We start from the raw sequence: 11,321 nt of genomic DNA, 5'->3' as shown, positions 1-11,321 counted from the left end.
GCTGACTTTAAACCACACTGCATTCATTTATTTATGTATGCATGTGTGTATGTATTTATGTATGTGTGTATTTATGTATGTGTGTATTTATTTATGTATGCATGTGTGTATTTATGTATGTATGTATTTATGTATGTATGTATTTATGTATGTGTGTATTTATGTATGTGTGTATTTATGTATGTGTGTATTTATGTATATATCTACCTAAGCTGCTTCTGGTGAACAAACGAGCTGGACACGCTGGCTGGGTGATGGACTTTATTGGCTTGTTTACTTAAGGAAATCTCAGAGCCCTGTTTATTTGTGCTGAGTGGGTCGTAACGGCCGGTTTATTGCGCTCATTAACGTATAAACAGTGTTCAGATTACCAGACACATCACTCAGATTACAGCTGCATTATTAATGTAGGCTGTGTTTAATGCTAAAGCCCATCTAACTGCCATTAAAACCTCATTAGGCTAATCATCATCATCATCATCATCATCGTCTGCTGCGCTGCTCTCAGGTCAGCTCTGCCCAGTAAAGCCGGTCAGGGCGGCGTTGAGGTCAACTGATCCGAGATCAACCATTTAGGTGTTCCTCCACAGGTCAGACTCGGGCTGGACCCAGCCTTCTCCCATTATGCTCTGCAGGCTGAAGGGCTTGAAATACTGCAGGCGGTGACTGAAAACAAAATAATAATAAAAAAAAAAATTAAATCTGCATAGTTATGCATTGACCCTTTTTCATGGCAGACATAAAATGCACATTATATATATATATATATATATATATATATATATATATATATATATTATATATATATATATATATGTATGCTCCGAAACAACTCATAACTCATAAATCCTAAATGGTAATTTTACAGGAGAAGGAAAACATACTTCACTTTTACTGTAAGTCAATGGAACCATACAGATACGCTAAAAATAAGTACTATTATGTAACTACAACCCCATTTCCAAAAAAGTTGGGACGCTGTGCAGAATGTAAATAATAATAGGATGCAATGATATGTAAATCATGTAAACCATATGTTTAAATTAAAATACTACAAAGACAACATATCAAATGTTGAAACTGAGAAATTTTGTTTTTTGTAAAATATTTGCCCATATTTGCCCGGGGGCCTGTTTACCACTGTGTTTCATCACCTCTTCTTTAACGACACTCTGTAAGCGTTTGGGAACTGAGGAGACACTGCTGTAGTTTAGAAAGTGAAATGTTTTTTTTTTTTTTTTTTTGATACAGGATTTCAGCTGCTCATCAGTTCAGGGTCTCATTTGTCGTATTTTTCATTTTATAATGTGTCAAATGTTTTCAGTGGTGACAGGTCTGGACTGCAGGCAGGTCAGTTTAGCACCTGGACTCTTTTAATACGGAGCAATGATGTTGTAAAACATGCAGAATGTGGTTTTATATTGTCTTGCTGAAATAATCAAGGCCTTCTCTGAAAAAGATGTCGTCTGGATGGCAGCATATGTTGCCTAAACATGTATCTATCATTCAGCATTAATGGTGCCTTCACAGATGTGCAGGTCACCCATGCCATGTGCACTAATGCCCCCCTAGACCATCATGAATACTGGCTTTTGAACTGTGCACTAATAACAAGCTGAGTGGTCTCTAGCCTGGAGGACACAGTGTCCATGATTTCCAGAAAGGATTTTAAATGTTGATTCGTCAGACCACAGGACACTTTTCCACTTTCCACTAAATGAGCTCAGGCCCAGAGAAGGTGGCAGCGTTTCTGGATCCTGTTTATATTTGGTTTCTTCTTCGCATTTTAGAGCTTTAACTTGGATTTGTGGATGCAGTGATGAACTGTTTTCACAGACAGTGGTTTTCAAAAGTGTTTCTGAGCCCATGCAGTGATTTCCACTGCAGAATCATGTCTGTTTTTAATGCAGTGCTGCCTGAGGGCCCAAAGATCACGGCCAGCAAATACTGGTTTTTGGCCTCGTCCCTTACATACAGAGATTTCTCCAGATTCTCTGACTCTTTTAATGATATTATGTACCATAGATGATGAAAAGCAGAAGTTCTTTGCTATTTTATGTTGAGAAACGTTATTCTTGAATTGTTGCACTGTTTGATTCTGCAGTCTTTCACAGAGTGGTGAACCCCTCCTCATCTTTACTTCTGAAAGACTCCGCCCCTCTGAGATGCTCTTTTATACCCAATCATGTTACTGACCTGTTGCCAATTAACCACCAGGTGTTTTTTTTAGCATAAGACAACTTTACCAGTCTTTTGATGCCCCATCCCAACTGTTTTGGAACGTGTTGTTGGCATCAAATTCAAAATGGGCAAATATTTTTCAAAAAACAACTAAATTTCTCAGCCTCAACAATTGACGTTGTCTTTGTACTATTTCTGTATCTCCTGCTGTATCTCCTGTTGTATCTCCTGCTGTATCTCCTGCTGTATCTCTTGTTGTATCTCCTGCTGTATCTCCTGCTGAGTCCTGACTGAATCCACACAGGCAGGTTTAACTATCGCTCTGAATTAGAGTAACAGCCGAGTTCACTGTAGCTCAGTTACCGTCAGTGTGCAGCATTTATGCTGCGTCACGTTCGTGTTTAAGTGCTTCCTCCTGCGGGTGGCGCTCTGATTCTGCGTTTAACACCATAATCATCAGTCTGAGCTGATTAAAATACTCACAAGTCCGGCCCCTGTCCCGGCTGGAGGTCCTCCGGGGGGACGGGGTAAAGGGCCTCGTAGCTCCGCCCACTCCCAGAGCCGTGGATGGCGTACGAGTTCATCTTGTCCACGCCGGGCGGGAAGTAGTTCCAGGGTATGAGCGCCTCCCCCTTCCACCTGTTACCCGTTACCACGGCGCTGAACGACAGAGGAAGCTGTTGCTGGAAGACAAGGAAAAAATAACGTTAACCGGATCGTAAGTCGTGATGTGTTATTATCATCTTATTTTGGTATATTTATGGTTTTGCTCTGTTTTTAGTTCTATTGTTTCAACATTTTGAATGTATTTGATTACATACACATATATAACTATTTACAGTATCATGCAGAAGGTTTAGTCATCGGAGAAATTAGATTTAAACCTAAAATTACAATAAATATAACATTAATACAATAAGTAGTGGTTTAAAGTATAACCAGTATTGTTTGTAGTTATTATCCAATACCTGCTTTATCTGATCAATATTTCATTGTGTTAAATCTTCTAACTCATAAGATATAAACTACAGAAAGTTTCTTTTTATTGCATCAATTTAATTTAGGTTCATAATAACACAAATTGATTGTAATTAACTACACAAAATAATTTGATTAATCACGATTAACTGCACAAAACACTGTGATTTAATACGATTACCTACACAAAAGAATGTGGTTGATTGTGATTAACTACTGAGTATAATAATATAGTATATATTAATATAGTATATAGTATAATCACAATTAACTGCACAAAAATACTGAGATTAATCACAAATTATTCTTTTATTGTTTGAAAGCACTAATTATAAGATGTGAAAATTTTAGTTACTATAAATTTTTTGGTAACACTTTCTATGAATGTCACCTTTGTAAACACATTCATAATATAGCCATGTTTATTATTCATTATGAATTGTTAACATAATACATTATAAGTACTGATCATAACAAATTATAAAAGAGCTCATAAGTGGTATTTGTCCGCTCTAAGTAAAGTGAAGCGTACTGTACTAAAGCCTCCTCCAGTGTTCAGAGTGAGGCTTCAAGTTGAAGTATTTACTGAAGGATTTACTGAAACACTAAAACATTCACAGTAAAGCACATTACAGGCTTCAAATGTCAGAGTTTAAACTAGAGCTGCCATCAGTGTTTTACCCAATGTGGGAAAGTCAATGTACACCACCGTTAGCTTGGTATTTGTCTTTACTTTACGCTCTCCAAGCTGGGACTGACTTCTTTGGCACTGACAGTATAACATGTTATCAACACTACTTTATAATGCATTTATTAACAATACATAATGTACAATAAACATGGCTATAAAGTGTAATTCATTTTTATAAATGTTTATAATCATGTTTAAAATGCCGTATGAATGCATTATAACATGTTATAAATGTGTTTATAGATGCTTACAAACATGACATTCATAGAAAGTGTTACCAATTTTTTCTTATGTGTTTATTTATAATAGGTAACTATTATTTTTGGATAGTTGATAAGCTCTTTTTGCTGCTTTTGGTAAACAAAAAAATGCTGGACAAGCGTTTTATTTGCTTGTTTATTTAAGGATTTTTTAATATATAGTAATATATGTAAACTATAAATAACCATATACACATAGATCACTGACAAAAAAGGCTTTTCCATGAAATATTATGTAAATAAATCTTATTAAAAATCATCCACATTTTTGTATCTGGAAGAATCTACATAATAGTGCAGACATTTGTTTTGTAGCTTCTATAACGGTAAAAAGTCATTTTTATACACCACCATCAGGTTTTTAAAATAATGTGCAACCACAAAACTTTATTTTATAATAAAAATATTATTTTATAATAAATTATACTATTAAAAAATCATAACTACAGAAAAGTACTTCTTGTACTCGGGCACCTGTGTAAGCCTTTGTCTTCAAAGATCTTTTCAAATAAATAAACACATTTATAATAAATAAATGAATAATTTACACATCATCATAATTTTGCTGGGGTTGCAGCGCCTGACCTTTCTTTTGAAAAGGCTACTGACCTTGCCAAAGGACCATGGGGGTCATGTTGAGTCATCTTTATGATACACTGCCAACTCTTTCTTGTCAGAACAAAAAAAAAGTCCTTTGTTGCTGTTTGTGACATTTGAGGAACTCCGAATTTACAGATAAAAGTTTTGCAGTGACTTGGATGTTTTTAAAGCTGCATTAATTTGCAAAGTGTTAGAATTTTAAAGGTTTCAAGTGTAGAAAATCACACAAGACTATTTTATTATATAAGGTTGGACAGTCGAACCACCTGACATTTTTAGCCTTTTTGGAGACGTAAATGGCTCTGAAAATACATTCACACCAGCGTTATTGTAGAACAGCAGTTATCTGTTTCTTCTCTCACCATGAAAGCGTTATGTTTTCCGTTCAGCAGCAGAACCAGGTGCTGTCCGTGTCTGTAAAGTACAGTAGGTGATGACTCAGTGGGGTTAGATGTGAAATATGACTTTGAGTGATGGCTGTTATTGTACTTCACTCGCTGTCTGATAACAACACTTACGGACAGACTTCAACCTCCAGGTATTTCTCGCTGCTGCTGTTGAGGAAGAACGACTCCACCACTGCAAAAACACAGAAACTTCACTTAAAAACCTCATTTTGACAGTTTAACCCCCTCCTCACCACAAATGTAAGCCATTAGCTAGAACATGTTTGGTGTCTGCAGTTTAACTTCTTTAGTTTTAGCACTGGAGCTACGAGGCTAATGTAGCTAGCAAGTAATGCTAAGTTATATTTACATACAGCACTCAGGCTAAATGCTAGCACTTCCTGTACGGACAACTGGACCCTTTTATTGTGGTCTCTGCAGACGGACCTACTTTTTCATACCTGTGTTTTTTATGTTTTTCTGTCGCCTGCAGGGATAAGTTTAACCGAACTGAAGTAATGGAAGCTTAAATTAGAACATCTGGGAACAACTATGAGAAGTTCTGCTCTAAATGTGAGGGGAACTAAGACTTATTAGGGTGAGAAAAAACTACAACCCCATTTCCAAAAAAGTTGGGACGCTGTGCAAAATGTAAATAAAAACAAAATGCAATGATGTGCAAATCACTTAAACCATATATTTAATTGAAAATAGTACAAAGAGAACATATCAAATGTTGAAACTGAGAAATTTTATTGTTTTTTGAAAAATATTTGCCCATTTGCTAAATTTCCTTCGGGATCAATAAAGTATCTATCTATCTATCCATTTTGAATTTGATGCCAGCAACACGTTCCAAAAAAGTTGGGACGGGGCAACAAAAGGCTGGTAAAGTTGTGTAATGCTAAAAAAATACCTGGTGGTTGATTGGCAACAAGAAACCAAATATAAACAGTGCCACCTTTTCTGGGCCTGAGCTCATTTAAAATGGACTGAGGGGAAGTGGAAAAGTGTCCTGTGGTCCGACGAGTCAACATTTTGAAATTCTTCACTGTGTCCTCCAGGCTAAAGACCACTCAGTTTGTTATCAGTGCACAGTTCAAAAGCCAGTATTCATGATGGTGTAGGGGTCATTAGTGCACATGGCATGGGTGACGTGCACATCTGTGAAGCACCATTAATGCTGAATGATATATACAGGTTTTGGCAACATATGCTGCCATCCAGACGACGTCTTTTTCAGGGAAGGCCTTGATTATTTCAGCAAGTCAAACCACATTCTGCATGTATTACAACAGCATTGCTCTGTATTAAAAGAGTCCGGGTGCTAAACTGACCTGCCTGCAGGCCAGACCTGTCACCACTGAGAACATTTGGAACATTATGAAATGAAAAATACAACAAATTACCCCCTGAACTGATGAGCAGCTAAAATTCTGTATCAAACAAGAACAGGAAAACATTTCACTTACAAAACTACAGCAGTGTCTCCTCAGTTCCCAAACGCTTACAGAGTGTTGTTAAAGAAGAGGTGATGAGACACAGTGGTAAACAGGCCACCGTCCAAACCTTTTTGGAACGTGTTGTTGGCATCAAATTCAAAATGGGCAAATATTTTTCAAAAAACAATAACATTTCTCAGTTTCAACATTTGATTTGTTGTCTTTGTAGTATTTTAATATAAAAATATGGTTTGCATGATTTACATATCATTGCATTTTATTTTTATTTACATTCTGCACAGCGTCCCAACTTTTTTGGAAATGGGGCTGTAGAAGTGTTATTACTAAACCAATCCAATGGCTCATATAGGCAGAGCTCACAGTAAGGGCACTGGAGTGCTCGCAGCAGAGTCGCGTTTATGGAAAACACATTAAACGCAGTAGAAATAAACATTACCTCTTAAAGAAACAACCCCGCTAGCTCACAAGCTAATGATAGCATTTCGCTAACTAGCTTATTTCGATCGTTATCGATTGAACTCCTGACATTAAATAGCTCAGATTTGGAGATGGGGTCATATGTGTACTTATTAGAGGCTGAATTCACACCGAAAGTTTAACAAGTTGTTGCCAAACATACATTTTGTTGACCTTGTGAGGCTAACGCCCCTCTAATTAGCATGGTGCTAGTTTCAGGCTTCAATCACCACACACTCGCTTCAGACTGTGTGGAGGTGTTCAATGCCTCTAATAGGCTTGATTGTGTGGTTTCTGACACTGTATAACTCACTGTTATCTATAAACATGAGCTAAAGTATATTAGCATAGCGAAAACATTAGCAGCCACCTGGAACACTGAATGTTGTCTATTGTTCAATACTGTTTTTAACACATCAGTTCTAAACTATCCAGTCCCTTAAGAACAATTCATAACAAATAATGTGAATTACTGTTTGCTGGCAAATGTATGGAATCTATGATTTAGCATTATTATGCACTTTATGTATTTTTCACTGTTTTTTATTTTTTTTTATATATTTTATTTATTTATTTATTTATTTATGACTTTTGTTATGGCTTATGTCTTATTTAACAGGAAAATGATTGTATAAATTAATACACGCTGGGAAAAAAAAGTAATATAATACAAAATAAAAGTCCCCTACCTTCATAGTCCCAGAGTCCAGGGAAGGGCTGTCCTGGTGGTCCCGCTGGTGCCGGTGGGTCGTCGAAGAACGGAGCGCACACCTCCATCCTCAGGCCTCCGTCTCCAGGTGAGAAGCGGATCTTCACCGGCTGGTGATCCACAGGGTCGCTGTTCCAGACGTGCTGGATGCTGAACTCCATCTGAGGAGGAAAATGTGGCTCTGATTCACGGCAAGTTAAGGTACAGGTGAAGAGCTTCCACTTTAACAGACGTTCCTGACGTTTCCTGGAGAACCGACTTCAGTCTGCCTTTACTAAAGAACCCTTGGAGAACCATTTTTTTCCTAGAGTATAGTTTTCTACAGGGTACTACATCATGCAGTGTTATAAATGATTAATCACACTTAAAAGAGATGGTTCTTCAAGGGTTCTTTAGTAAAGGCAATGGTTCTGTTTAGAACCACAAGTTCTATATAGAACCATGCTTAAATGGTTCTTTGCATGGTAAAATCGTTCTTCAGATTGATGGAGAATGTGTTAATGAAAGCTTTTTGCTAATGGTCTCTATGTAGCACCAAAAAGGGTTCTTCTATTGTGTACTAGCTTGACATCATAACAGTAGCAGAACAATTTTGGCACTATGTAGAACCATGTACAGCACAATCTCCATCAATCTGAAGAACGCTTTTATGATGCAAAGAACTCTCTGATCATGCAAAGGGTTTTTTGAGTGTTGATGATACTATTTAGAACCATTTTCTTTACTAAAGAACCCTTGAAAGAACCATTTTCAAAAAGGTTCTGTATAGAACCATACAAAACACAGCCTCCCATCAATCTGAAGAACCATTTTACCACATAAAGAACCATTTAAGCATGCAAATGATTGTTTCTCATGGTTCTAAATAGAACCACTGCCTTTACTAAAGAACCCTTGGAGAACCTTTTTGCTAATGGTTCTATGTAGCACCAAAAAGTGTTCTTCTACTGTATACAAGATTGACATCACAAGAGTAGCAGAACCTTTTTTGGCTCTATGTAGAACCATTTGCGAATAGGTTCTGTGTAGAACCATATACAACACATTCTCCATCAATCTGAAGAACCATTTCACCATGCAAAAAAAAACATTTAAGCATGCAAATGGTTCTACACAAAACTCATGGTTCTAAATAGAACCATTGCCTTTACTAAAGAACCACCGAAGAACCATATTTGAGAATGTAGCTTTCTACAGGATACTACATTATACAGCATAAGAGTTATAAGTTATATGAGTGTTTTATAAGAGTATTATCTATCATTATAAGCTCTTATAGCACTAGTATAGTCACGTTTATAGGGCCAACTGGTACTAAACAAACAAAAGAGCTTTAGATATGAACAATGACGAAACTTTGAGTGTTTTATAAGAGTATTATAGATCATTATAAGCTCTTACAGCACTAGTATAGCTCTGTTAATAAGGCCAACAGATACTAAACAAACAAAAGAGCTTTAGATATGAATGATGATGAAACTTTATGAGTGTTTTATAAGAGTATTATAGATCATTATAAGCTCTTATAGCATTAGTATAGTTATGTTTATAAGGCAAACAGATACTAAACAAATAAAAGAGCTTTAGATGTAAACAATGACTAAACTTTGAGTGTTTTTTAGGACTATAATAGATCATTATAAGCTCTTACAGCACTAATATAGCTCTGTTAATAAGGCCAGCAGATACTAAACAAACAAAAGAGCTGTAGATATGAACAATTACAAAACGTTATGAGTTTAATAAGAGTATTATAGATCATTATAAGCTCTTACAACACTAGTATAGCTCTGTTAATAAGGCCAACTGGTACTAAACAAACAAAAGAGCTTTACATATGAACAATGATGAAACTTTACAGAGAAGATAAAGGGATATTTGAGCAACTCACCACTTCCGCTGGACCGAATCAGGCTGTGATCTACTGCAGGTCTCCAGGTCTTTTATAACCCACAGCTGATCATCTGTCACATCATAAACACACTCATACAGATGATCCATTCAAAACAAGACTCAAACTTCCTGGTACAAACGGAGAGAGACTTAAAGCTGCTCTTAGTGCAAACAGACACAGAAAACACACCTTTGGTCGGCACATGTAGCACTCAGGCGATGAGATTCGTGCCAAATCGCCATCACTAATAAAAAAAATACAAAAATTACTGTTTTTTTGGAATCATAACCGAAGCGGAACCGATAAACGCTGCTCGCTCGGGGAGGGGAAGGTTTTGCGGGGCGCACCACGCCTAAGCAGCGAATCTGATTGGCTGAGCGGTTTGGCTTCAAACAGACGGCGCAAGGTTAGCTCACAAAATCACGGAAATCTGCTTTATTGAGCCTTTTTATAATGATTTAAGGCTTGTTTTTCATCGTGGTCGATGTTTTATGCGATTTCAGCTCGTACTTGGTTATGTTATAATCTAAAAAGAGTGATAAATGTTTAAAAATGAGTGTAATCTCAGTCTGCAGCTCCGCCTGGTTACACTGATTGACTGTAAACACTGCCGGACTCGGCGGTTTATTAGAGCTATTTCCCCTCGTTTTATCATATAAATGCTTATCATACTCTTAGATGTTGTTATTTAAGGCTGTATTAGGTTGTGTGAACGAGTGGCTAACCTTTTAAACCCAGTTGTGTGTACGAGGCTGAAGTTGTTTTCCCTTCTTGTTCGAATTTCCCCGTTCCACCTTAAATTGTGCCGCTGTAACTATAACGCCTCAGGCGCCAGACTGTTACTGCTGCGGTACTTAAGGTGGAACGGGAAAATTCGAGAAAGAAGCTGATTCCAGCCTCGTGTTTTCTGTCAGGTTTTGTCGCTGTAAGCCAGATATTTGGAAACACGAAGGCTGCTGCTGTGAAGTGAAACCGTTTAAGGCATTTACACGAGTTTTAAATACTTTATTATTGCTAAACCGGCTAAAATGACAATTTTTGTGTAAAAATGTGGCCTCTCAGTAGATTCTACGGAGCCTCTAAGGGGACATGGCTATTACTTTTTTAGTAAAACTCAACCACATATTCATATATTGAGCCACGAGTTAAGTTTCTCATAACTCGTGGCTCAATATAGTTAATCATGGTCTCAGTTTGGTAATTTGTGGCCTCAATATAGCAATTTGTGATCTCAGTATAGTAAATCTTGCCCTAAATGTAGTAAATTGTGTTCTCAGTATAGTAATTTGTGGCCTCAGTGTATTAATTTGTGCCATCAAATAAATGTCCCCAATATAATGATTAGAAAATATAGATATAGTAGTACAGAATTGAGCCGTAACCATTGAATAAGTGTGTCGAGATTAGATTTACCAATCCTGTTTAATCAGAGCTGTAAATAAGAGGGCAGCATGTTGTACTTCGGGGTCTTCTTCTCCCAGTTTACCCTATAATGCACTAGCAGTGCTGGTACTGGGTGTGGGCCTGTAAACAGGGTGGTAAAGCTGTCTCTATTAATGGCCCTGATGCCCTGTGGGAGGATATATATGCTTAGATAACAAACTAATGATAATAATAAAAATAATTAAATAAAGCAATAAACCGCTAATGAGGAGACGCCCAGCAGCTGCACACCCAAAATAATACCACATACACCCCAGCTA

At 37.0% G+C, this 11,321-nt stretch overlaps 2 protein-coding genes across 4 annotated transcripts in view; one reads left to right on the top strand and one right to left on the bottom strand.

The window, feature by feature from the left end:
* Positions 1-247: 247 nt before the first annotated feature.
* On the bottom strand, positions 248-10,359 carry cunh4orf33 (chromosome unknown C4orf33 homolog). Of its 3 annotated transcripts, XM_036583670.1 has the most exons (8): positions 10,344-10,359; positions 9,808-9,862; positions 9,616-9,688; positions 7,705-7,885; positions 5,229-5,289; positions 5,073-5,124; positions 2,665-2,864; positions 248-666 (listed from the first exon to the last, which is right to left on the bottom strand). In XM_036583670.1, exons 4-8 carry the CDS (start codon positions 7,883-7,885, stop codon positions 573-575), a joined length of 588 nt encoding a protein of 195 aa, XP_036439563.1. In that variant the 5' UTR covers positions 9,616-9,688; positions 9,808-9,862; positions 10,344-10,359; the 3' UTR covers positions 248-572. The 3 variants fall into 3 exon arrangements, with proteins under 3 accessions (XP_036439563.1, XP_036439562.1, XP_036439561.1); XM_036583669.1 differs by lacking the exon at positions 10,344-10,359 and having other exon boundaries at positions 9,808-9,936; XM_036583668.1 differs by lacking the exons at positions 9,808-9,862; positions 10,344-10,359 and having other exon boundaries at positions 9,616-9,754.
* Positions 9,965-11,321, top strand: part of sclt1 (sodium channel and clathrin linker 1) — a 35,756-nt gene continuing 34,399 nt past the window's right edge. The window contains exon 1 of the mRNA XM_036583666.1: positions 9,965-10,024. The gene's annotated coding sequence lies outside the window, so the exon portion shown is untranslated. The remainder of the gene's footprint in view (positions 10,025-11,321) is intronic.

The sequence above is a fragment of the Colossoma macropomum genome, unplaced genomic scaffold, assembly GCF_904425465.1.
Source record: "Colossoma macropomum unplaced genomic scaffold, Colossoma_macropomum, whole genome shotgun sequence".
Taxonomy (NCBI): domain Eukaryota; kingdom Metazoa; phylum Chordata; class Actinopteri; order Characiformes; family Serrasalmidae; genus Colossoma; species Colossoma macropomum.
Note: the sequence above shows the minus strand (reverse complement) of the source record. Positions and strands in the feature narration are given on the sequence as shown.